General features: G+C 42.0%; 1 protein-coding gene across 1 annotated transcript; it reads right to left on the bottom strand.

The window, feature by feature from the left end:
- Positions 1-1,138: 1,138 nt before the first annotated feature.
- Positions 1,139-13,420, bottom strand: LOC135542494 (kynureninase-like). The gene is given in 15 exon segments (XM_064969495.1): positions 1,139-1,537; positions 2,745-2,975; positions 3,293-3,378; positions 3,621-3,673; positions 3,766-3,839; positions 4,093-4,191; positions 8,104-8,172; positions 8,175-8,255; positions 8,490-8,564; positions 8,903-8,974; positions 9,072-9,133; positions 9,703-9,785; positions 10,010-10,130; positions 12,026-12,196; positions 13,335-13,420. Coding segments are annotated over 14 exon segments (1,404 nt in total). The 5' UTR covers positions 12,195-12,196; positions 13,335-13,420; the 3' UTR covers positions 1,139-1,408.
- Positions 13,421-27,656: the final 14,236 nt, after the last annotated feature.

Genomic DNA, 27,656 nt, shown 5'->3' on the forward strand with positions numbered 1-27,656 from the left:
CTTCGACACCATGAACCATCAGATATTCAACTTCACCCTCTCAGGGCTGGGCGTCTCAGGCTATGCACACTCTTGGAGGCCATTCCTATCAGGTGACGTGGAATCTGTGTCTGCACCACATACTCTCATGACTACTGTCCCCCAGGGCTCAGTTCTAGGCACTCTCCTCTTCTCTCTATACACCAAGTCACTTGGTTCCGTCATATCCTCACATGGTCTCTCCTATCATTGCTATGTGGATGACACTCAACTAGCTTTCTCCTTCCCCCCCCCTTCTGACACCCAGGTGACGTCAAGCTTCTCTGCGTTGCCTGGCAGATATCTCAGCTTGGATGTCGGCCCACCACCTCAAGCTCAACAAGAGCTGCTCTTCCTACCGGGGAAGGCCTGCCCGCTCCAAGACCTCTCCATCATGGTTGACAACTCCAGTGTTCCTCTCCCAGAGTGCAAAGAAGTTTGGCGTGAGCCTAGTCGACACCCTGTCGTTCTCTGCAAACATCAAAGCAGTGGCTCACTCCTGCAGGTTTGTGCTCTACAACATCCATAGAGTACAACCCTACACGCAGGTCCAAATCCAGGCTTGCGGTTGGCTGGGCTCCCCGCTTGTGCCATCAAACCCCTGCAACTTACCCAGAACGCTGCAGCCCGCACGATTTTCAACCTTCCCAAGGTCTCCCATGTCATCCTACTCTCCCGCACACTCCACTAGCTTCCAGTCAAAGCTCGCATCCACTACAAGGCCATGGTATTGCCTACAGGGCAGCAAGAGGAACTTCCCCTCCCTACCTTCAGGCTCTACTCATTCCCTACACCCCAACACGTGGACTCTGTTCTGCCACCTCTGGTCCATTGGCCCTCCCACGCCCACGGAAGGGCAGCTCCGGCTCAACCAAGTCCAAGCTTTTCTCTGTCCTGGCATTTTAATTTTCATGTGAGTTGTAGTTTAATGTGTTTTTTTTTTGTATTTTGATGTGTATGGTTGAACCTGAAGGTAGGGAGGGGCAGATCCTCTTGCTGCTCCGTAGGCAATCACCATGTTCTTGTAGTGGATGCGAGCTATACAGAGCTCATCTGGAAAAGAGACCTTGGTTTTAGCATCGACTCCCTTTCCAAAAAATGAAAAATGCAGAAGCTCATCTTGAATTGAGATTCACAATAACTGACTATTTGCTTTTATTTGACATTGTTACTATACAAACCTGTCTCACAGAATTTCGAGTAGGGATACAATTCCAACCAATTTAGTTTTACTGGGTAGCCTAAGCAAAACCTATTGCAATTCTTTGGGACAGTAGTTCAGAAGACCTGTCAATGACTCTAGCACATTGCAGTATAAAAACAACTCGTTTTTATTGACACGGTCAAAAATACTCTGAAAGGTGGGGTAACAATAAAAAAAGACTTTCTATCATTGTTGTAGTTCTTTGCTGGCAGCCAGAGCTGATCCTAGAACAGTGATGAAGCGGTGAAAGTCACTAAAGGAGTTGTAGAGCGGCACTGGAGCGATGCGCAGAACGTTGGGTTCCCTCATGTCACACTGAGATGGCATGGAGAGAATAGATCAAAACAGCAACAGTCAATTACAAAACATAGATTCAAATCTATGCATGTACACTCATGCATAAAAACATATACTGTCCCAATATATATAAAACGCAACATGCAACAATTTCAAAGATTTTACTGAGTTACAATTCATAGAAGGAAATCAGTAGTTTGAAATCAATTAAATTAAACCCTAATCTATGGATTTCACGTGACTGGACAGGGGCACAGCACCTGAGGAGCCTGGCCCAACCAATCAGAGTTCATTTTTCCCCCCACAAAAGGGCTTTATGACCGACATAAATACTCCTCAGCACCTTCCCTCTCCCTCCTCACAGCACCTTCCCTCTCCCTCCTCACAGCACCTTCCCTCTCCCTCCTCACAGCACCTTCCCTCTCCCTCCTCACAGCACCTTCCCTCTCCCTCCTCACAGCACCTTCCCTCTCCCTCCTCACAGCACCTTCCCTCTCCCTCCTCACAGCACCTTCCCTCTCCCTCCTCACAGCACCTTCCCTCTCCCTCCTCACAGCACCTTCCCTCTCCCTCCTCACAGCACCTTCCCTCTCCCTCCTCACAGCACCTTCCCTCTCCCTCCTCACAGCACCTTCCCTCTCCCTCCTCACAGCACCTTCCCTCTCCCTCCTCACAGCACCTTCCCTCTCCCTCCTCACAGCACCTTCCCTCTTCCTCCTCACAGCACCTTCCCTCTCCCTCCTCACGATCCTGCAGGTAAAGAAGAAGGATATGGAGGTCCTGGGCTGGGGTGGTTACACGTGGTCTGAAGTTGTTTAATCAGCTTCTTGACATGCCTCACCTGTCAGGTGGATGGCTTATCTTGGCAAAGGAGAAATGCTCACTAACAAGGACGTAAAGGCATTTGTGCACAACATTTGAGGGAAATACGCTTTTTGTGCGTCTGGAAAATTTCCGGGATCTTTTATTTCAGCTCATGAAACCAAGACTTCATAAGTTGCGTTTATATTTTGTTCAGCGTACATGATAAGGGCTTGTGTTTCATACCCAAATTAAATGTAAGCCCACATCTGGGCTAAAAAGCATGGTCAATTAATTATTACTTTTTTAAAGTGAATTTGTATTTATTTTAGACAGCGCTTTTTTAGTCCAGGCAAGGCTTAATATGGATCTGGGGAAACTCACCAATACTGTGCTACTATTGTATATACATGAAGCCACTCACAGCGACGCCCCTCTTCTCCAGCTCCTGGAACACGGCTGCGATGGGGACCGAGAAAGAGAGGGAGAGTTGGCATCCTCGTTCCTCAGGGTGGGAGGGAGTGAGGATATGGACGTGGGGCTTGTGAGGCTGGGCCTCGTCCTTGTTGTAGTAGTGCTGGATGAGACACTCCAAGTAACCCGTCAGAAGTCTGGACTTCTTCCTCAGAGCTGCCATACTGGTCATAGCAAAGACCTGGACGTAATGGCAAAGATTGACAACTTAACAGTTATTGCCAGGGCTGAAGTCAATCCCATTTACAAATCAGAAAGTAAACAAAATTCCAATTCCAAATTCTCCTAATTGAAAAGCATTGAAGAGAATTTACATTTCAGTGTACTTCCTGGATTGACTGGAATAGAAATGGAATTGACCCCAACCCTGGTTATAACAACAGTTACAACCTTTTACAGGTCACTTGTGAAATTCCATGATTTGAGAGATGAATATGAACTTGTTCTAATATTTGCTGTAAGAAATCGATATGAAAAACCCAAATTGGGTCCAGTCACCTCTAAACTAGCTTGCAGTGGACACACCAGCAGGATGGGTTGGTTTGACAGCCGAAAGCCACTTATACCAGGTAGTAGATCCATTTCTATGGTAAGACAAAAACGTAGGATGTTCGTGATGAATTCATGTGGCTCGACTGAAAGGGTGAAATGAACACGGTAGAACCCATTTTCTGTAATACCCTAATATGACCAGGAGATGTCAGTGTAAATCAAGCTACATGGGTATCTCTGCTTAGAGACCAACAGCGCCAACTCGAAGCAGCATTCTGCAATGTGTCCCAGTCTAGGGAACAAAATGAGAACATAATCACAAATATGTTGATACCATTATCCACGCGGAACCTTGTTTTCAAGTCATGTCCCCACCATCCCGTGAGCCTGAGAGAGAAAGTAACAAGTAGTTAAAACATAACAAGAGTCCGCACGTAATATGAACACAAATCTGAGCTGTACTGCACCGTCATACTCACGCAGGCTTGACTGTACGTGCATTCTTCTCATGGATAAAAGCTCCAGCCAGTCCACCAGCTCCAGAATTCACATACTACATGTGAATACAAAAATGAACTCTTATCTACAGTATTCAAGACCAAGAATAACCTACAATATTTGAAATGGGCATCGATAACAACTGCAAGACAATCCTTGTTGGCAATATTAAGCTAGAACAAGTCCATTTCTACCCCACATATTGTGTGGTCTTCCTGTGTCAGCAGGTGTTGGACAGGAAACAGAGTGAAGCCACTGCCAGCAGTTCATTTTGCCCTTGATTTCTCCACACAAACCCCAATGCTGACCTTGTAGGAGCACCAGCAGGCAAAGTCCACTCCCCAGTCATGAAGCTTCAGCTCTGCATTGCCCACTGCGTGTGCACAGTCGAATCCAACGTAGCAGCCCTGTGGGAAGAGCAAAAACGCACTGTCAAGCCAGATGCTAAGGGCAGCAGGCCCGAGCTGTGCAGTCAGGACGCATCAGAGGCAGTTCATCGGCGTGTCTGTTTGTTTGCGTGTGCGTGTCTTTTTAAGATAAACTTCATAAATGATTAATGTACTCCTAGTGGGGGTATTATTGTGTGGATCATTAGGACTCTAAGCCCTAATGTAAATGTGACAGAGAGGGAAGGCTTGTGTGTGTGTGTGTGTGTGTGTGTGTGTGTGTGTGTGTGTGTGTGTGTGTGTGTGTGTGTGTGTGTGTGTGTGTGTGTGTGTGTGTGTGTGTGTGAGAGAGAGAGAGTTGGTTTGACATCTCCTGAGTGTCATCATTTATATTTCCTTATCAACACTTGCATGAGGTGAATGCAGACAAATCCTGTGAGCCAATCATGTCAAATTGTTACACATCCCTGACAACAGAGGGCGCTGTTGGAGCAGCTGTTGTCAGATAAAATGCTTTTTTGTTTAAAATAACATGCTTCATTACCTTAAAAGCCAATGTTAATAACAACATTATAGAATAGAAGCATGACTATACACAATGGATACAATGGCCATTATCCACTATAAATAGAGGTTGAATTAGGAATTCAGAGGAGCCCGTCTAAACCTAATCCTAGCTTCATGTTCACATCCTGGTTCAACTCTAACCCTCATCCACAATTCAAAGCCTAGCTTCATGTCCACATCCCTGTTCAACCCTAACCTCAACCACAACCACATCTTGGTTCAACCCTAACCCTAGCTTCATGTCCACATCCCGATTCAACACTAACCCGAGCTTCATGTACACATCCCGGTTCAAACCTAACCCTAGCTTCATGTCCACATCCCGATTCAACCCTAACCCTAGCTTCATGTCCACATCCCGGTTCAAACCTAACCCTAGCTTCATGTCCACATCCTGGTTCAACCCTAACCCTAGCTTCATGTCCACATCCCGGTTCAACCCTAACAATAACCCTAGCTTCATGTCCACATCCTGGTTCAACCCTAACCCTAGCTTCATGTCCACATCCTGGTTCAACCCTAACCCTAGCTTCATGTCCACATCCAGGTTCAACCCTAACCCTAGCTTCATGTCCACATCCCAGTTCAACCCTAACCCTAGCTTCATGTCCACATCCTGATTCAACCCTAACCCTAGCTTCATGTCCACATCCAGGTTCAACCCTAACCCTAGCTTCATGTCCACATCCAGGTTCAACCCTCACCCTAGCTTCATGTCCACATCCTGATTCAACCCTAACCCTAGCTTCATGTCCACATCCAGGTTCAACCCTAACCCTAGCTTCATGTCCACATCCCGGTTCAACCCTAACAATAACCCTAGCTTCATGTCCACATTCTGGTTCAACACTAACCCTAGCTTCATGTCCACATCCCAGTTCAACCCTAGCCTCAACCACAACCCTAAGCCAAACATTGCATAACCCTAACCTCAACGACACGTTCAATCCTAACCTTATCCTTGGTTTCTCCTATTTTTTTCTTCAAAACCTTAAAATTGCTGGAGTTCGGCTCCATCTGTTTCTCCTTTTGAACCAATGTGCAGGAACCCGGTTCCTGGTAGCTCCAAACCAGTTTTTTTTCATTTGGCATTTTTTATGATTCTACAGATAACAGGCAGAACAAGTAGAGGGCAGAACACACACCAAATCAAACCCATCACATGCTCTAACAGAGCCGCACCCCAAAACCAGACTTATTAAAGCAGACATGATATACAATGAGTAATATAATCAAATCGTTAAAAAAATATATACAAAGAGCTAAGAAAAAAATATTAAATAATTATACAAATTCTAATTTGGGTTGGTTTATGGAGTTAACTGGGTGAAATTAGCTGGTCCATGACTTCTGCAAAAGATAGGAAAGGTTGCCAGATTTTCAAAAATGTAATTCCAGATCCCCTAACGGAGTAGCATATTTTCTCTAGCTTGAGATGTTGCATAACTTCCTTTATCCAATGTTTAAAAGTAGAAGGAAACCCATCCTTCCACTTAAATAGTAGATGACGTCTAGCTAGAAGCAAAGTAATATAGTAACAGAACTGTTTAGAGGGGCCTCAAGTGGTGCCACTCCATAGAACTGTTTCGAGGGGCCTCCTGTGGGGCCACTCCATAGAACTGTTTCGAGGGGCCTCCTGTGGTGCCACTCCTTAGAACTGTTTCGAGGGGCCTCCTGTGGTGCCACTCCATAGAACTGTTTCGAGGGGCCTCCTGTGGGGCCACTCCATAGAACTGTTTCGAGGGGCCTCCTGTGGTGCCACTCCATAGAACTGTTTCGAGGGGCCTCCTGTGGTGCCACTCCATAGAACTGTTTCGAGGGGCCTCCTGTGGGGCCACTCCATAGAACTGTTTCGAGGGGCCTCCTGTGGGCCCTCCTGTGGTGCCACTCTAAATAATGCAAAAAAGACAGAAGGTTCTATAGGTCTCTCCAGTATCTTCGAAAACGTCTCAAAAATTGATATCCAGAAATGTCAATTTCAGGCTTGCCCAAAACGTGTAATAAAGTATTCCGGAGACACCTGAAACCCCACCTCTTCAAGGAATACCTAGGATAGGATAAAGTAATCCTTCTCACCCCCCCCCCCCCCCTTTAAATGATTTAGATGCATTATTGTAAAGTGGCTGTTCCACTGGATGTCAGAAGGTGAATTCACCAATTTGTAAGTCGCTCTGGATAAGAGCGTCTGCTAAATGACTTAAATGTAATGTAAAATGTATCAGGAGCCTGCCTGCATCGGTCACAAGTGGGATCTATTTCTGGTCTAATCTTGGATGATTTTGCCTTTGATCAATGCAGCCGATGAACTGTTTTAAATTGAATTACAGCAGGTCTTAGACATATAGATGAAGAATGTATTCCCTGAGGCATACTCTGCCAAGTTTTGTCTGAAAGTTGTTCACCTAAATCCTCTTCCCATTGGTTCTTAAAAGAGTTCCGGAAGTCCAGTTTGTGCGAGTTTAATAATGTATAGACAAAGCTTATGCCTCCTTTGATATGAGGGTTTAAAAAAACGTTTCCACTTCACAATAACAGCCCTTACAATTGAATGGGGCAGCTCTAGCAGGGCAGAAATTTCACAAACTAGGCCTCCCGAATGGCGCAGCGGTCTAAGGCTAGCGACATCACTACAGATGCGGGTTCGATACAAGGCAGTGTCGCGACAGGGAGACCCATGAGACGGCGCACAATTGGCCCAGCTTCGTCCGGGTTAGGGGAGGGTTTGGCTGACCGGGTTGTCCAATGGTTAAAAGTAGACTCCTGTGTCGGGACGGGCACATGCACGCTGACACGGTCGCCAGGTGTATGGTATTTCCACCGACACAATGGTGCGGCTGGCTTCCATGTGAAGAGAGCAGTCTTAAGAAGCAGTACGCCTTGGCGGGGTTGTGTTTCAGAGGAGGCATGGCTCTCGACCTTCGCCTCTCCCGACTCCATACGGGAGTTGCAGCAATGGGAGAAGACTAACTACCAATTGGATATCGTGGAATTGGTGAGAAAAAGAGGTAAAGAAAATATGACGGTGCCACGATGATAGTCATTGAGCACTTCAGTAAGGCCATTCTACTGCCAATGTTTGTCTATGGAGATTGCATGGCCGTGTGGCTGAAATAGCCAAATCCACTCATTTGAAGGGGTGTCCACATACATTTGTATAACAGCGGGGGGTGAGGGGGGCGTTGTGGAACCCTGCTCTTCGGAAATTTGTAAAGGGTTTAGAAGTAGTTAATAGACAATCAAGAATGAATTCAAAAGTTGAAATACCATTTCCCAAAAAGGCCCACCCCTTTAAAAACACAAATGTTAGGGTCTCAGTCCAGGTGAGAAAAAGACACTGAGGAGTGGGTTCTAAAGTCGTCCTTTTACCTTGTTCTGCCCAGCGTTGGTGATGGTGGCCATATCAAAGAGCTGTCCGGTGTAGTACTGCACTCCACTCCACTGAACAGAACCACCGCAATGGATTCTCCCTCCTTTTCTATCGTGTCCAGAATGTCCTCTGTTCTCAGCACCTCCTCGCCCTGACAGGTAGAAAACAGTTGGTCAGAGTATAGAAATGTAGAAAACACGGCAGTTGGTCAGGGTATAGAAATGTCACTTTTAATAACCGTTCATAAACTCTCTCTCAACACTCAATTTGACTCTTTCTACTTCAATGTCCTTAGGTACCTTGAAAGGTGCAAATAAAAAAAGTTATTATTTAAGTCCTATTGCCTCAAAAGGGATTATAGAGAAAAAAAAAAGACTATTTCTACCGGCCTGGGCTTCATCAGCAGCATGCTCTGCTTAGGGTCATATCCTTTCAACTGGATCTGAGATTCCACAGCATACTGAAGAAATCACACATGAACATGGTTAAAAATAAAAAATTTAAAAAGTGGGCCAATTTACCCCCACTCTCCTCCACCAACACAGAGACAACAGATACAATGTGGTGGGTATAACAACAGTGGACTATTCTATTACAACAGGATAAATGATGAAGAGTAGGCCCTGCACACTCACGTATTATACAACTGTCAGAGATGTCTTTTTAGGGCAAAAACATGAATTATGGTTGAAACGCAGTTGAAGAACGCAAATGACTTTTGAACACAAAATGACCTGCAGTCATTACACCAACATCCTGTCGGTTGAAAACAAGTTATGTGTCGTTGGAATTACTCACATGGTCTGAGGGGAAAGCCTTGTCCTCGAGAAGGATTTTGTGACGTTTTGCTGTAGGTTTGTAAAAAGACAGCTGCAAAGCAAATATATAACATGTTGTTTATGTAAAGTCTCTGTATATAATGCATGTTTACGTTGGAGATTTGTATCAAAGTTTGACATCATCTTACCAGCAGAATGTGCAGATTAACCGTTAACCCGTTCATCAAGGCAACCTCCTCAGCTTTAGCCCCTGTTCGTAAGCAAACACACAGGTGTGATTTAATTCCCATTGGTCTGACATAACTTTACAAAACACATTTTTACCTAATAGCATTTAAGCAATCATAAAACTTACATTTTCCACACAAAAAAAGACATCCGAGGAGCATATCGGCCTTCGGTTGTTTGGTTTGGCTGTACTTTGCTCACTGCAAAATATGGCACAATGCCAGGTTGCAATTACCCTTTAAAACCAGTCACAGATCGGAGGTCTCCGTCATGAATCATCAACAGCCAGACAGAACGATAGTTAGCTATCAGAATTACCTGACAATTTAACCATGAATGTTATGAGAGCTAGAGATTACAGGCTTTTAACGGTGCTGTGTGAAAAAGGGAACCATGACGACCGCGTATTGGATCCCTTTGGTCGCACATCAGTGCAAAAAGCCTGTAAAGGTGCCGACCTGCATCGTTAAATAGCCCCATCTCAGCCCTAGCTCATGTTAACTGTTATGATCATACAACGAACATAGAATGTCGAATGGTAATGCATTGTATTTGATAATGCATTGGACATGTGTTATTGTATGAACTTACCAACCACATTAGCCATGAGTCCCTCTATATTGTTCTCCGCCCAGGCCCAAGGTCGAGAGCCTTGCACATGGCCGTGAACCCCCCTGCAAGACAGAACACAGAGGAACATCACAACAATGCTCACAGCTACAAGGATAGGATACACATTTCACAGATAAAAGCTAGGACAATTACATTAAAAGAGAAAGAGGTTCGGGGGGGGGCTTGTCATCCTCGAATGACCATTACAGTACTTGAAATAGTCGACTAAAACTTTTAGCTGAGCTGATTCAGTGTCATAAAGCAGACATTGAGGGAAACAACTTACATTTTAGCCCATTTATCCAACTCCTCGTCGATGTACTTCTTGGTCATTTTGGGCTGGAGGCCAAGTGAGTTCCCCACAAAGTAAATGCATTCCTTGGTGCCATCCACAAGCGTTAGGTCAGCTAGGGTAACATTAACAGTGCATTAGCACAATTGATCCAAACATTTTCACTAAGAAGCTTCCCTGCATTGTTCAAATCACGGTATACTTCTTGGCCCCAGAAAGAGGCTTTGTTACACAGTTGAAGAATATGTCATTAAAATGATTCAACTTTCAAACACTTAGCTAAATGAAAGTGCTTAGTCATCTCCTATATTCAGCTCAACCCAAATTTTGGAGGCATCTCGCTTCCGGCTGCAATATTTTCCGACCACCTGACCAGGCAGGCCATTTCCTCATTGTATGTAGGATCTTGTAGACCTATATGTATAGGAAGGGCAAAACCATTTTGGTGATTTCTGGTATACCTTATTATCAAAATAAATAAATCCCAGCACATTTTCGGACTCATTCAGCAGTTTTTACCTGACTAAGTACAATAGCATTGGAAATTCATATTGAAATTTCCATTTACAATACTGTTCAAAAGTTTGGGGTCACTTAGACATTGTGTTTTTTTTAAAGAAAAGCACTTTTTTTTGTCCATTAAAATAACATCAAATTGATCAAGAATACAGTGTACACCTTGTTAAAGTTGTAAATGACTATTGTAGCTGGAAATGGCAGATTTTTTCTTTCAAAAACAAGGACATGGCTAATGACCCCAAACTTTTGAACGGTGTGCATATATCGAAAACGTACGTTGAAAATTACGCTGTCGCTGCTTCTTGATGACAAGACATTGATAAATAGCCCAATGTCAAGACAGTTTTAAAGTGTCCATATCAATAACCAATATGCAGAAACAGTTTGTGATATATTGAAAACCTATAATGTACTATCTACACATAGTGCCATGAAAAATGATTTGCCCCCCTTTTAGATCTTCTCTATTTTTGCTTATTTTTTATACTGAATGTTATCAGATCTTCAACTTCAACTAAAAACGAATATAAGATGAACATGAGTTTACAAATAAATACAAATATACACATTTTCTTTAATTAACAAAGTTATGCAACACCCAATTCCCCTGTGTGAAAAAGTAATTACACTCAATAACTACTCGTACTGACTAGAGGTCGACCGATAATGATTTTTCAACGCCGATACCGATTATTGGAGGACCAAAAAAGACGAAAACGATTCATCGGACGATTTCTTTACATTTATTTGTAATAAGGACAATTACAACTATACTGAATGAACACTTATTTTAACTTAATATAATACATCAATAAAATCAATTTGGCCTCAAATAAATAATGAAACATGTTCAATTTGGTTTAAATAATGCAAAAACAAAGTGTTGGAGAAGAAAGCAAAAGTGCAATATGTGCCATGTAAAAAAAGCTACCGTTTAAGTTCCTTAAAACAAACTAGTCTTTAGTTTTGTACTGTTGATATCCTATGCTGGGTCGTGATTCGTTGAAGTTAACTAACAGAAAAAGCATTTTAATTGTTTGTTCCCTTTTCCATGGTGGCAGCCTCCTAAAATCAACATCCGCCATTGCAAAACATAGGTATAAGCCCTGTACACGTTCTTGTGTAACCAACCATGTATAGGTTAAGTTTCCGTGTGGCCTTTGAGTCGTGTTAGTTTAAACAGCGCTACTCCCAAACGTTTGCCCCCTGTTCTATTGATTTCAGCGTGATATCGAACAAATTCTTATTTACAATGACAACCTACCCCGGCCAAACCCGTACGACGCCGGGCCATACTGTACATACTGTCCACTTTTTTTTTTTACCTTCATTTAACTAGGCAAGTCAGTTAAGAACAAATTCTTATTTTCAATGACGGCCTAGGAACAGTGGGTTAACTGCCTGTTCAGGGGCAGAACGACAGATTTGTACCATGTCAGCTCAGAGATTTGAACTTGCAACCTTTCGGTTACAAGTCTACCGCTTACGTACAAGGAGGGAGTTCTGAAACTTTGGGTAATAGAAACTGTTCACGTAGATGCTTTAGTTCGTCGTGATTGTCCAGATATGTGGCTATTTCATTTGATGTCTGGCTGCATCCCAGCAGAGTAGAGATGCGCTCCAGAACCTTGCGCGGAGAGTTGGCGTCAAATGGGTCCATTACTGAAGTTGAAAAAAGGAAAATGATTTAGAGTAATATGCAATTTACAAATAGTTCTCAAACAAAGCTAGTCCTACAGTATGTATATTATCGACACAGGCTATATACCCACCTCAAATGTTTTGACAAGTTGGCTAAATGATATTTTCGCACGCACGAAACCACTGCCTGCATTCCAAAGTTCAATACATTCAACTATGACAATTCAAAGTGGAGAAACAACTAAATAATTAGGTAATTACCAGATAAAGCAAGTATTTCCTCATTTCAATTGAATATATCCCAGTCTCTTTCACCAGTTTGAGAGTTAAAAATGGAAACATTCACAAGTGCTCTTCACCCCTCTGTAAATATCAGAAGTTAGCTAATCATTGACCTCAAAGAAACTCACCAGTGAGGTTGACTTCATTAATTCCAGTCTAGGCTACTACATGTCATTTTCTAGCTTTATTATCGATACTGTAAACAATATGGGTGAAGAAGAAGCACTATGTAGATCTACTTCCTGTATAGACTGTCATGTGTTATTTTTCATTACAGCCTATGTCTGTTCCTACTTTCGATTGGGCAGAGGTACGTGGTGACGGGAGGTCATTGAGGCGGGAAGAAAACCGTTACTTGTATCTAATTGGTTGACAGACCACGAGTCAGCATGTCAGTAATAATGTTTAATAATAATGAAATGGCTATCACAACGTCTGAAATTAGGATATTATTAAGTTAAGTGCAGCCACAACGAGAAGTGCAATGCATTTAGCCTATGCCTGTTAACTGTGCACACACTTGTACAACGAATTGGCTATCATCACAATCTTAGTGATTGTATTTCTATTGCAAACCAAAACAATACTTGTTGGCCGACGATATATGCGTCCTGCTGTGCATTGGTTAAAATGTTACGGATTAAATGTCTATCACATCAGAAATTAAGTGGATAATATCCAGTGAAGCCACAACGAGAAGTGCATTTACGCTTTGCCTGTCATCACAATCTTAGTGATTATATTTCTATTGCAAAAATCCTTATAGGCCGACTGGAGTGTTCTTGTTCCATCCAGATCAGCGCGATTGAATCATGTTCGCACCACCGGACAGGCGCACTCTGTCAATAAATAAATAAAATTACTTTCAGTTACTCACCAAGTGTTGTTTTGTAGAAGGACGACGCGGCTGTTGTTGTGGTTCAGTGAAACGAGTCGTAATCTTCTGGACATCCAGGGCCTTGGTTCTGTCTGCGTGTATGGACAACGCAGTCGAGGGTTTAACCCAGTATTTCATTCTGTATATCATGATGCGTGTTCTTAGCATTTCTAGTACTATCTGAGATTTTCTGTGAAACTGTTTTTGTCGAATTTGCCTATGACCTGTAAAAGTTCAAGGAAGTGTCCCTGGTTGACAGCCATGTAATTAATATACTCTCTGATCTCTCGGGCTAGTTTCGGATGTCCATCACTTAGAGCAGGGGTGTCAAAGTCAAATGGACGGAGGGCCAAATAAAAAATTTAGCTACAAGCCGAGGGCCGGACTGTTCGAATGTTCATTGAAAAATTTTTAAATGACGCATATAGTCTAGTGAACCTAATTGAACCTACTGAAAACCTAACAAATATATTCCAATATGATCAGATAAATAAAGCAATATTTTCTTATGGCTCTGTCAGTAATCTTTAATTTTCAACAGACACAAAAGACAAATTTCCTTTATATAAAAATCCCCATAACATGAACATTAAATGAAAGAAACCGGTATTCAAGGCACCATCAGTAGCCTATATTTTCTATTTTAGCAAAAGTGGGCTAAATTTACTTCAAAGAAAAAAACAATAATAGCAATTTTCTATCATCCACTCAACTGAAATATTTTTAAAATAATTGGATTGAAATACAATAAAATAAAGTGCAAAAATCTATTAATCAAAAACAACACTTTGTTTAAGGAGAAGTAACATGCAGTGAAAACAAATATTAAACTTTAACTTTTAAACTTGAACTGAGTAAAAACTCTAAATATGTGATTGCACAGTAATGTTCACTTGTTTGAGGTTGAGGGTGATACTTGGTGGTGTCCCATCTTTTCCACAAGTTCATCAATGTTCGGGGTAAGGCTCTGAGCTGAGGAAATCTTTCCGCATCTGCGTCTCCCACAGAGTCAGTTTGGTTTTAAATGCCTTCACTGTACTGTACATATCAGAGATGACATGATCCCGACCCTGCAGCTGCAAGTTCATTGCATTCAGATGACTCGTAATGTCACACAGAAAAGCCATTTCACACAGAAACATTTCGTCTCGGAGTTGTGTTGTGTCTTTCCCTTTGCTGTCCAAGAACAGACAAATCTCCTCACGAAGCTCGAAACATCTTTGAAGCACCTTTCCCTGGCTTAGCCATCGCACCTCTGTGTGATAAGGCAAATCACCATGCTCCGTTTCTAACTCCGTCAGAAATGCCTTGAACTGGCGGTGATTCAAACCTTTGGCTCTGATAAAGTTAACTGTGCGCGTGATGATGCTCATTACATGCTCCATTTTCAAGGCTTTACCGCACAACGCTTCCTGGTGTATGATACAATGATAAGCTGTCAGCTCACCTGTCGCGTTTTCCTCTTGCATCTTTTCCCGTATCTTCGCCACCAGTCCGCTCCTGTGTCCACACATCGCAGGTGCTCCGTCGGTTGTCAAACCCACGAGTTTTTCCCAAGGCAGCTCCATCTCATTTACACATCTTGACACCTCTTCATACAAATCATGCCCCGTAGTTGTGCCATGCATAGGACGTAAAGCCAAAAACTCCTCTGTCACGCTTAGGCTGGAGTCCACTCCGCGGATGAAAATTGACAACTGGGCAATGTCAGAAATGTCGGTGCTCTCATCCACAGCCAAGGAATATGCAATGAAATCTTTTCCCTTTTTCACAAGCTGCTCTTTTAGATTGATGGACAACTGGTCTACTCTCTCGGCAATGGTGTTTCTGCTCAGACTCACATTTAAAAAGAGTTGCCTTTTTTCTGGGCAAACTTCGTCACAAACTTTAATCATGCAGTTTTTGATGAAATCCCCTCCGTAAATGGCCGGGCTGATTTAGCGATCTCTTCTGCCAAAATAAAACTGGCCTTGACAGCAGCCTGGCCTTGTGATTTGGCTTTTTTGAACAGAGCCTGTCGAGATTTGAGGCCTCGTTTTAATTCCTCTGCCTTTTGTAGCCTTTGTTCCATGTCCATATTCTTGTTTTTGTCCGCGTGTTTCGTTTCATAATGTCGTCTCAGATTATACTCTTTCAGTACCGCCACACTTTCTCCACACAGAAGACACACAGGTTTTCCAGCTACCTCCGTGAACATATACTCCGACTCCCACCTTGTTTGAAACCCCGGTTCTCAGTGTCCACCTTCCGTTTTGCCATTTTTGATGGGTATCTGAAAGTTAATTTTACTGTGATGCTGACGACTGCTGTGCCAATAAATATTGAAATGAAGCAGCCTACTGCTCGGTGCGTCACCGTTGCATTGTGGGAAATGTAGTATTGGTGCGTGTAAAAGATCTGCGGGCTGCCGGCTTGCTGCGGTCTGCGGGCCGGTTCTAATAATAAATCAAGATCATCCCAGGGGCCGTAAAAAACCTTCTCGCGGGCCGGATGTGGCCCGCGGGCCTTGACTCTGACATATGTGACTTAGAGCATTGCATATTATTGAGCCAGACTCTTTCTGAATAGTCCACTCATTCCACGCTGTCATTGCATATTTATGCTCCACACTAGCATCGTGTGTCAGGAACGAACTTGTCCCCTTCGTCCACTTCTGGTAGCCATCGTGGGTAAATGCCGCCTTCTCTCCACCATGGTTTCCTGGACGTTGAAAGTGGTGGCATGCAAAGCAGAAAGCACGGTCCTTTGAAATAGAATATTCCAGCCATGTGTAATCCTCGTACAATCTACGATTGAAGTAGCGATCCTGCTGTCCAATTTGTGTGGCTGGATAATGCCGAAGAAGAGGGCGCCTTGGTTCTTCAACAGGTGACTGGTTTAAATCAGAGGGAGCGGTGGCTAGCAGCGACGAACTGCTCTGGTGCTCCCTGACTTCGTGCCTCGCGCGTTTCTCTCTCTCCCTCTTCTTCATTGGGCCCATCGGAGACAGGGTCTGGATTTTCATTTTCTACCCGCACTCTTCTCTTGATCAGAAAACGGTTCATCGCAACGGGGCGACTGGCTAGCAAGAAGTTAGCTCACATAACGTAGACTAACGTGCGCGAGCGGATAGAGAATGGAGTCAACAACGTGATCCACCTTTCTTGCAAGTTTACAATAGACAACACAATGCTTAATATTCCTACTTATTAGTGTACTATGGTATTCAATTGAAAGCTGGTGGAAGTCTCCTGATGGTGCCTATTCAACCTGTCAGTCTATAGGAGTTGAGTGTTACCCATTTCCCATCTTCATTCACAGTGGACATTTCCTCTGCCAGTCCTAATTAGTTAATGAATAGAAGGAATCAGCACTGAGCCTACAGGGAGCTAGCTGCATTGTCAATTTAGAGAGAGGAGTTTCAGCACCACGAAGAGCAAGACAACGTTACTATATTGAATAATATCTCAACTCCAATCTTCACCACATTTCCCTTGCCCTTATCCGTCTTTAAGATCACCACTGACATACAGTACCACAGGAGAAAACTTACATCATACCGTAGCTATGTTGAAAGAGCTGATTTTCAAATTCACGGGCAGGAAACGTATAGATGTAACCCAGACTTAATCTATACCGATTTAGCTATTCAGAAGTAAAATACTAATAAAAAGATTTAAACAAAATATTAAATATTTACAAAATGCACAGGAGCTCTTTGCCTCGGTGACCTCACAGCGCCATGTCAAAATGTGCAGAACGACATGAGATTAGCTAGGTTTCTCTCTGCCTCATGGCCTTGCGCTACACCACTGCATGCATCCCAATGGTAGACCGTCTCAAACAAATCATCCCCTTCAATGCTGCAGACAGCAGGAGTTGATCCTTGGCTTAACAGTGTCATAGCAAATAACCTGTCTTCCGTTAAGTCACCAGTCATAAAAGGAGGTTGAACACAAACCCTTCAAAAATCATAATAAGCCTTTGCATATTTGTTTCACGTCTCCATACCATAAACGGCACATTTTGGACGTTTGGTTTTGCTTTAGGAGGGATATCTGTCTGACAATTACATTTAAAAAGTATCATGTAGGAAGTAGTCAATTCTGAAGAAGGAGAGGTTGAGCAAGAAGTTGGTTCCATCCCAAATGCCACCTTAATTCCTTGTAAATAGCGCACTACTTTTGACCAGAGCCATATGGGCCCTGGTCAAAAGTGGTGCACTGCATAGGGAATAGGTTGTTTGTTGTAGTATACAATGGAGCTGTCCCAGAGGTAACCTTGCTGCTTTTGTTTTTTTCACTACAAACAAAACGGCTTTTCTTCAAACAAGCCCAAGCGTCTCACATTGTAACAATATCTAAACCTTTATCTATACATCTTCACAATACAATTGAAAGTAAATCTTGTACTTTTTTTAGAGCGCATCCACTCTCCTCTATCTCCCCCACTCCATTGCCGTCTACTCACACAGATAACTGTATTTTGTTTCCATGTCGGCTATATATTGAAGGTCTTGAATAGCTTGTACTGTATGTTGGGATCTGACAAGCGTTGACCTCCATGGTTTTAATGGACTCTTCTGTGGCTCATTTGTAAGAAGAGGGGAGCTCTCTGCTGCCTCTGCTTTGTGCTGGGACAGGTCTCCAGGGCCCTCTTCTTCAGAAACATGGAGGACAACACATCTTTTTGGCCAAATGACCTCCTTACTGAGCACTATTGACTGGTTGTCAGCTAGCCTTCTAGACAATGGTGCGGGAATTGGTCTCTCTTATTGTGTTTTGTCCTCTCCTTTTCATCTTCTCTCTCTCGCTCTCTTTCACTCTCTCTCTCAATTCAATTCAAGGGCTTTATTGGCATGGGAAACATGTTACCATTGCCAAAGAAAGTGAAATAGATATTAAATCACAGTGAAATAAACAATAAAAATGAACAGTAAACATTACACTCACAGAAGTTCCAAAAAGAATAAAGACATTTCAAATGTCATATTATGTCAATATACAATGTTGTAGCGATGTGCAAATAGTTAAAAGTACAAAAGAGAAAATAAATCAACATAAATATGGGTTGTATTTGCAATGGTGTTTGTTCTTCACTGGTTGCCCTTTTCTTGTGGCGACAGGTCACAAATATTGCTGCTGTGATGGCACACTGTGGTATTTCACCCAGTAGTGAAATACTGGGTGAAATCTCTCTCTCTCTGTGTTTGTCTGTACATGAAAAGAAAGCCCTGTAGGGGGCAGCGAAGTACCACACACTATTCATTTGGATGAACATGATCATAAGGAACCTAAAATATCACATAAACCAAGCCAGGACAAGGGAGTGGAAATTCATCTTAGGGTGAGGATACGCTGCAAGTCTAGAGAAGCTGGGTACATTAGCCTTCCACAAGAGCGTCTGGTTGTGTGTTGGATGTCATTTCTAATTTCAGTACTTCATCTCTGTGATTGCCCAGGAGGGGGTGGAGAAGGCCCCTGCACTCTGGACCTGTCTGTCTTCTGACTAAGACTGTACTGTAAGCTCCACTGGTGTGGCTCTGGCTCCACCAGTGCAGTATAAGACAGTTAGCAAGGCAGGCAGCAGCTGCTTCTGTTCATCCACTATGCCAGGGGACTGGAACACTCAGCTAGCTAACTCCCTCCTAGGACACTGACCTCCTTTGTGGTGCTCGATTGAAATTCAGGAGCCTGCCCCCGTACCCGTACCCCAGGCCCAGCACAAGTCTGTAAACAATCAGGGGCATATGGGTGAGGAATGACAATCTCTGAAAACTGAAAGATGGGATGAGATGGGATCCCTGGCTGTGATCCCACTCTGAGGGTGTCTCAAGGGGAGTGGGATATGCAAAGAACACATTTCCATGTCTTCACACTCGTACAGGCTATCCACTTGTGTATGCAGTGAAACAGGACAAATATAAGCACCCCCTATTTGACATTTGACATACACACACACATTGCATGGACATACAGTGAATGGTTTTGCAATTACAATACATTATTACATCCATATTAGGTGGGTGTATTTTATCTGTGTTGTTAGACTGCCCCTGGCCCGCATATTCCATATTTGAAAAAGGGCATGGAGAGTGGGGCTGCCACAGTCTAATAGAGAGAATGGGGGGACCATCCGTTCTGCATCTCCTCAGGGGAAACCAAACCAGAGAGATCAGACAGTGGCTGAATCACTACAGTTTAAGATTTGGCAGGCACAGTGGTGGGACTTGACTGAGAGGAGACGAAAGGAGAGGAGGCAAATTATGACTTTTAACGGACTAAAGAGGGTTTCATATTCACAGAGAAGAGAAGAAGCCCTTTGTCACTCAGATTGCTGGACTAAATCAGAGTTTCCCGAACTTGGTCCTAGGTCGTTTTCATCGTCCCCTGTTCATGTTTTTTTTTTTTTGGGGGGGGGGCAAGCCGAGTTTAGACAGTGGTGGAAAAAGTACTCAAAAGTCCTACTTGAGTAAAAGTAAGGTTATCTTAATAGAAAAGTGAAAGTCACCTAGTAAAATGCTACTTGAGTAAAAGTCTAAAAGTATTTGGTTTTAAGTATACTTAAAGTATCAAAAGTAAATGGAATTGCTAAAAATGTACTTAAGTATCTAAAGTAAAAGTATTAATAATTTCAAATCGCTTATATTATGCAAAACAGACATCACAATTTTCTTGTTCTTCATTTATTTACGGATAGCCAGGGGCACACAACAACACTAATTTAATTTACAAACAAAGCATGTGTTTAGTGAGTCCGGCCGATCAGAGGCAGTTGGGATGACCAGGGATGTTGTCTTGCTTGATAAGTGTGTGAATTGCACCATTTTCCTGTCAAAATGTAACAAGTACATTTGGGTGTCTGGGAAAATGTATGGAGTAAAAAGTACATTATTTTCTTTAGGAATGTAGTGAAGTAAAAGTAAAATTTGTTGAAAATATAAATAGTAAAGTAAAGTACAGATATCCCAAAAAACGACTTAAGTAGTAGTTTTACTTAAGTACTTCACACGACTGGGTTTAGGAAACCCTTGAGTAAATGGATTACTCTTCTGGAACACGTTATCCCTTTAAAAGTGCTGAGTTTTGTGTACCTCAATATCCTAAGAATTGTCAGTAATCTAACTGACAATTCTTAGAATACACTACTGTAGATTAATTTGAAGAGATATGCATGTATGCAATTCCCTACTGTCAATTAAATTATAGTCTCTCTCTCTCTCTCTCTCCCTCTCTCTCACGAGAAACATCGTCACGTTTACAAATAAGAGGACAGGCTATGTAATGTAGACCCTCAGTGTTGAAAAGTGATAGAAACATTATCTCCCTGTACGGATAGCTCTACCTCCCTCCCGCCTTCCTCCCCTCCTACCTTTTCTATCTCTCGCGCGCTTTCACAGTGTCCTCCACTCGCGCACATACAGCTGGGAAGAGGTAAAGGTAAAACGCAAAGGTTTGCGTGACAAGCGAAGTGGCTGTCTACAGTTGACATTTCTCAACGTTATAACCGGACCAGGACGTGAGTGAATGAAGTGCTGCGGCCAGTTTTAGATCCGCAACGATGTCCGACTTTATTTTAGCTTTTTTGACCATATCGGGATTATTTCAAATTGCTAAAATGCTGACAACTGCGGATGCAGATCAAGGTAAAAAACAAGTTCATGTTGTGCAATTACTGTTGAAAAGCCATCTATTCGTATCATATCATCATCATCACATCACAATCATAGATTTCCAAAAGCATTTTATGACCTTGTCCTTGGCTTTTTGTCACGTAGGCCTATGTGTTATGTTGTTTAGCAAGGCTTGTTACAAATATCTGAATTACAAATCTCCGAATTAAGTGTGTGATGTGCACTGTCGCTAATAATGCGAATTCTGATGGAAGTTTTTGTATGCCATTATTATAGATAACATGCACGATGCAGAAGATGAACAGAAGTCTGCGCTATTCATCCTGTGATTTAACCCAAATAACATGATTATTTGATATTGTATAATTGAGCATTAGGTAGGCTACCACTTTCCTTTTGTTGTTTTAACTTTATAGCCCACCCACATTAAACATTGTGCTGCAAAGCCTGAACAATACGGGCTTGTTCAAATAGATTTATAACAGATGGGAATGAATTCACAATTGATTGATAATGTTTAGGGCTATATGCAGGTGAAAATGTATCAAAGAAAAAAACAATCAAGCAAGAAAAACAAAAGTATCAAATACTCAAATACATGTATATCTGCTCAACATCAGTATGTCAACTAAGTTACTGGCTAGTGGTTAATGAAATCCATCTGGTCAGCTTGTTCATTACATGCTCATCTGTTTAGCCTGCCTGACCAATATAAACCTCTGAAATATGGGCTAGGCTACTGCGGGAAGAAGACCTTACATCCAATAAACACTAGATTGACCATAAATGACCAACATCATTACAGTTTATCCACAATCAACAGTTTTATAAAGGTAATCCAATATTGACACCCCATTGCTGCCTTAGCAAATACAAATAGCATCTTAATGATAGAGGATATGGAGTAAACGTACTCAGACAGAGATAGATGTGTTCATTGCATACATGTTTTTAGTGGTTGGCAGAGGTGATACCACAGATTTTTTTTAAATGGTATGGCAAAAAACAAAATTCTGGGACATGGAGTTTTTCCTGGTCTCGTGACCTGGTCAGGTAAAACTCTGGGTACTATTCGTAGGCTGTGACCAAATATTATTATTATAGATCGCTTCCCTTATCATCTGTGCTATGACTATAGGGTTGGGGTTTTTCTTGTCGGGTTAACTACCACAGACAAGTTCTAACTACCACAGACAAGCCTTGTTATTTTTCATTCTGAATCTGATATCTAAAGAGCCAGAGACAAACAACTACATTGGACAACAAGGGCCAGTGACACGAAATCTCACAACAAAATGTGGAAAAAGTCAAGGGCGTGAATACTTTCTGAAGGCACGAGTACTCTGTAGTTTACTATAGCAGGGCTGTGTTATGCAAAACAAATGTCACAATGTCTTTAAATGTTAATTTCGCTCTACACACACACAATGTTAATCAGTAGACTTTGAAAAATAAATATTTAAATTAAAAAATATTGTAATTTGATGTCATAAAACATTTTATTTGTTCATCTGATTACAGTGCTCTTCTGCAATGATCCATTCTGTAAGCTTTATGTAAAGCATGGTTCCATGTAACAGTATACATGGTAGACTTTGTAACAAGGCAGGGAGGGTTACATTGAACACAATTTTTTATGTCATAAGTCATCATTTTGGGGCGGCAGGGTAGCCTAGTGGTTAGAGATTTGGACTAGTAACCGTAAAGGTTGCGAGTTCAAGTCCCCCAGCTGATAAGGTACAAATCTGTCATTCTGCCCCTGAACAGACAATTAACCCACTGTTCCTAGGTCGTGAAAATAAGAATTTGTTCTTAACTGATTTGTCTAGTTAAATAATGGTGAAAAAAATTAAACCTCTGGCCCACCAAAGGTTGGTGTTCACTGTAGGAATTGATTGACTTTCAAATTCATTCATTAAATCAACTACTTTCAACATTTTAATTGAAAATAATATTCCTCATTTGTATTTCACTCTATTCTAACCAAACCTGCATTACCAGTTCATAACAGTAAGTGTCACTATGCTCTAGATATTTCAAAAAGGCCGATGTCATGATGCCTGCTTCTCTCTGTATTTGTGAAAGTTATGGCAGTGCTAGACATACAGTTGAAGTCGGAAGTTTACATACACTTAGGTTGGAGTCATTAAAACTTGTTTTTCAACCTCCACAAATTTCTTGTTAACAAACTATAGTTTTGGCAAGTCGGTTAGGACATCTACTTTGTGCATGACACAAGTCATTTTACCAACAATTGTTTACAGACAGATTATTTCACTTATAATTCCCTGTATCACAATTCCAGTGGGTCAGAAAGTTACAACACTAAGTTGACTGTGCCTTTAAACAGCTTGTAAAATTCCAGAAAATGATGTCATGGCTTTAGAAGCTTCTGATAGGCTAATTGACATCATTTGATTCAATTGGAGGTGTACCTGTGGATGTTTTTCAAGGCCTACCTTCAAACTCACTGCCTCTTTGCTTGACATCATGGGAAAAATCAAAAGAATTCAGCCAAGACCTCAGAAAAATATTGTAGACCTCCATAAGTCTGGTTCATCCTTGGGAGCAATTTCCTAACGCCTGAAGGTACCATGTTCATCTGTACAAACAATAATACGAAAGTATAAACACCATGGGACCACACAGCCGTCATACTGCTCAGGAAGGAGACGCGTTTTGTTTCCTAGAGAAGAACGTACTTTGGTGCGAGAATTGCAAATCAATCCCAGAACAAAAGCAAAGGACCTTGTGAAGATGCTGGAGGAAACTGGTACAAAGTATCTATATCCACAGTAAAAACGAGTCCTATATCGACATAACCTGAAAGGCATGACGATGGAAATTATGTGGATATATTGAAGCAACATCTCAAGACATCAGTCAGGAAGTTAAATCTTGGTCGCAAATGGGTCTTCCAAGTGGAAATGACCCCAAGCATACTTCCAAAGTTGTGGTAAAACAAAGTCAAGGTATTTGAGTGGCCACCACAAAGCCCTGACCTCAATCCTATAGAAGATTTGTGGGCAGAACTGAAAAAGCATATGCGAGCAAAGAGTCCTACAAACCTGACTCAGTTACACCAGCTCTGTCAGGAGGAAGGGGCCAAAATTCACCCAACTTATTGTGGGAAGCTTGTGGAAGGCTACCCGAAACGTTTGACCCAAGTTAAACCATTTAAAGGCAATGCTACCAAATACTAATTGAGTGTATGTAAACTTCTGAATGTGATGAAAGAAATAAAAGCTGAAAGAAATCATTCTCTCCGCTATTATTCTGACATTTCACACTTAAAATTAAAGTGGTGATCCTAACACAGAACCCAATCCGGCTGGGCCTGCGCTATCGTGCATAAATGTATTTTGCCCCCCCCCACACCAAACACGATCACGACACGCAGGTTAAAATATCAAAACAAACTCTGAACCAATGACATTAATTTGGGGAGAGGTCAAAAAGCGTTAAACATGTATGTCAATTTAGCTAGTGAGCTTGCACTTGCTAGCTAACGTTAATTTGTCCTATTTAGCTAACTTGCTGTCGCTAGCTAATTTGTCCTGGGATATAAACATTGAGTTGTTATTTTACCTGAAATGCACAAGAACCTCTACTCTGACAATTAATCCACACATAAAATGGCCAACCGAATCGTTTCTAGTCATCTCTCCTCCTTCCAGGCTTTTTCATAGTTTAACTTATATGGTGATCGCATCTAAACTTTCATTCTATTACCATGACTACCGGCAAAACAGTTCATCTTTCAGTCACCCACGTGGGTATAACCAATGAGGAGATGGCACGTGGGTACTTGCTTTTATAAACCAATGAGGAGATGGCACGTGGGTACCTGCTTCTATAAACCAGTGAGGAGATGGAAGAGGCAGGATTTTCAGCGCAATCTGCGTCAGAAATAGGAATGACTTCCATTTTAGCCCTTGGCGTCGCAGACGCTCGTTGGCACGCGCGAGCAGTGTGGGTGCAATAATTGAATAACATGGATTTCTAAATTTATTTTGCGACGCTCGCGCATGCGACGTGTCCAGGTCTGGTTAGCATGTAACTGACCTAAGACTCCCTGTCTAGGATTAAATCAGTATTTGTGAAAAACTGAGTTTAAATGTGTTTGGCTAAGTTGTATGTAAACTTCCGACTTCAGCTGTACCTTGTTTTCCATGAAAATGTGTGTTTATTCTATTATGAGGCAGGAAACCAGGCAGGCATAAAAGGAGAGTTTCCACGAGATAACACAGCCACAAAGTCTGATCCCACAGACCAGAGAGGAGCGTGAGTAAAGAAAGAAACCAAGTCAAATCAAATCCAATTTTATTGGTCGCATCCACATATTTAGCAGATGCTATTGTGGGTGTAGCGAAATGCTTGTGTTCCTAGCTCCAGCAGTGCAGTAATATCTAAAAATTCACAATAATACACACATATCTAAAAGTGGAATTAAGACATATATAAATATTAGGACAAGCAATTTCGGGGTTCAGAGAATAAAAATACATACAGTACCAGTCAAAAGTTCAATAAAAGTGTTAAACAAACCAAAATGTATTTTAGATTCTTCAAAGTAGCCACCCTTTGCCTTGATGACAGCTTTGCACACTCTTGGCATTCTCTCAACCAGCTTAATGAGGAATTCTTTTCCAACTGTCTTTTAAAGGAGTTCCCACATATGCTGAGCACTTGTTGGCTGCTTTTCCTTCCCTCTGCGGTCCAACTCATCCCAAACCATCTCATTTGGGTTGAGGTCGGGTGATTGTGGAGGTCAGATCATCTGATGCAGCACCCCATCACTCTCCTTCTGGGTCAAATAGCCCTTACACATCCTTGAAAGTGTGTTTTGGGTCATTGTCCTGTTAAAAACCAAATGATAGTCCCACTATGCCCAAACCAGATGGGATGGCATATTGCTGCAGATTGCTGTGGTAGCCATGCTGGTTAAGGGTGCCTTGAATTCTAAATACATCATTGACAGTGTCACCAGCAAAGCACCCCCACAGTATCACATCTTCTCCTCCATGCATCACAGTGGGAACCACACATGCAGCGATCATCCGTTCACCTACTCAAATTTGGACTCATCAGACCAAAGAACAGATTACCACCGGTCTAATATCCATTGCTCGTATTTCTTGGCCAAGCAGGTCTCTTCTTCTTATTGGTGTCCTTTAGCAGCAATTCGACCATGAAGGTCTGATTCCGACAGTCTCCTCTGAACAGCTGATGTTGAGATGTGTCTGTTACTTGAACTCTGTGAAGCCTTTATTTGGGCTGCAATCTCAGGTGCAGTTAACTCTAATTAATTTATCCTTTGCAGCAGAGGTACCTCTGGGTCTTCCTTTCCTGTGGCGGTCCTCATGACAGCCAGTTTCATCATAGCGCTTGATAATTTTTGCAACTGCATTTGAAGAAACTTTAAAAGTTCTTGACATTTTCCGTACTGACTGACCTTCATGTCTTAAAGTAATGATGGACTGTCGTTTCTCTTTACTATTTTGAGCTGTTCTTGCCATAATATGGACTTGGTCTTTTACCAAATAGGGCTATCTTCAGTATACCACCCCTACCTTGTCACAACACAACTGATTGGCTCAAACACATTAAGAAGGAAAGAAATTCCACAAATGTACTTTTAAGACACGCCTGTTCATTGAAATGCATTCCAGGTGACTACCTCATAAAGCCGAGAGAAGGCCAAGTGTGCAAAGCTGTCATCAAGACAATGGTTGGCTACTTTGAAGAGTCTCATATAAATTAAATATGTTCAGATTCATTTAAAACTTTTTTGGTTACTACATGATTCCATAGGTGTTATTTCATCATGTTTATGTCTTCACTATTATTCTACAATGTTCAAAATAGTAAAAATAAAGAAAAACACTGGAATTAGGTGTGTCCAAACATTTCACTGGTACTGTATATGATGGGATGTACAGACAATATAGACATTATGGACAGTATGTGGATAAAATATTTAGTATATCTGTAGAATACGTAGGACAGAATATATACACCAATAGTTGAATAGTATTTTTTTAATTTTATTTTTTACCTTAATTTAACTAGTCAGTTGAGAACAAATTATTATTTACAACGACGGCCTACCAAAAGGCGGGGACGGGGGCTGGGATTAAAAATAAATAAAATATAGGACAAAACACACATCACGACAAGAGAGACAACACAACACTACATAAAGAGAGACCTAAGACAACAACATAGCAAGACAGCAACACATGACAACACATTATGGTAGCAACACAACATGGTAGCAGCACAAAACATGGTACGAACATTATTGGTCACAGACAACAGCACAGAGGGCAAGAAGGTAGAGACAACAATACATCACGCCAAGCAGCAACAACTGTCAGAAAGAGTGTTCATGATTGAGTCTTTGAATGAAGAGATTGAGATGAAACTGTCACGTTTGAGTGTTTGTTGCAGCTCGTTCCATTCGCTAGCTGCATCGAACTGAAGCGATGAGTAACCCAGGGATGTGTGTGCTTTGGGGACCTATAACAGAATGTGACTGGCAGAACAGGTGTTGTATGTGGAGGATGAGGGCTGCAGTAGATATCTCAGATAGGAGGGAGTGAGGCATAAGAGGGTTTTATAAATAAGCATCAACCAGTGGGACTTGCAATGGGTATGCAGAGATGACCAGTTTACAGAGGAGTATAGAGTGCATTGATGTGTCCTAT

The sequence above is a fragment of the Oncorhynchus masou genome, chromosome 6, assembly GCF_036934945.1.
Source record: "Oncorhynchus masou masou isolate Uvic2021 chromosome 6, UVic_Omas_1.1, whole genome shotgun sequence".
Taxonomy (NCBI): domain Eukaryota; kingdom Metazoa; phylum Chordata; class Actinopteri; order Salmoniformes; family Salmonidae; genus Oncorhynchus; species Oncorhynchus masou.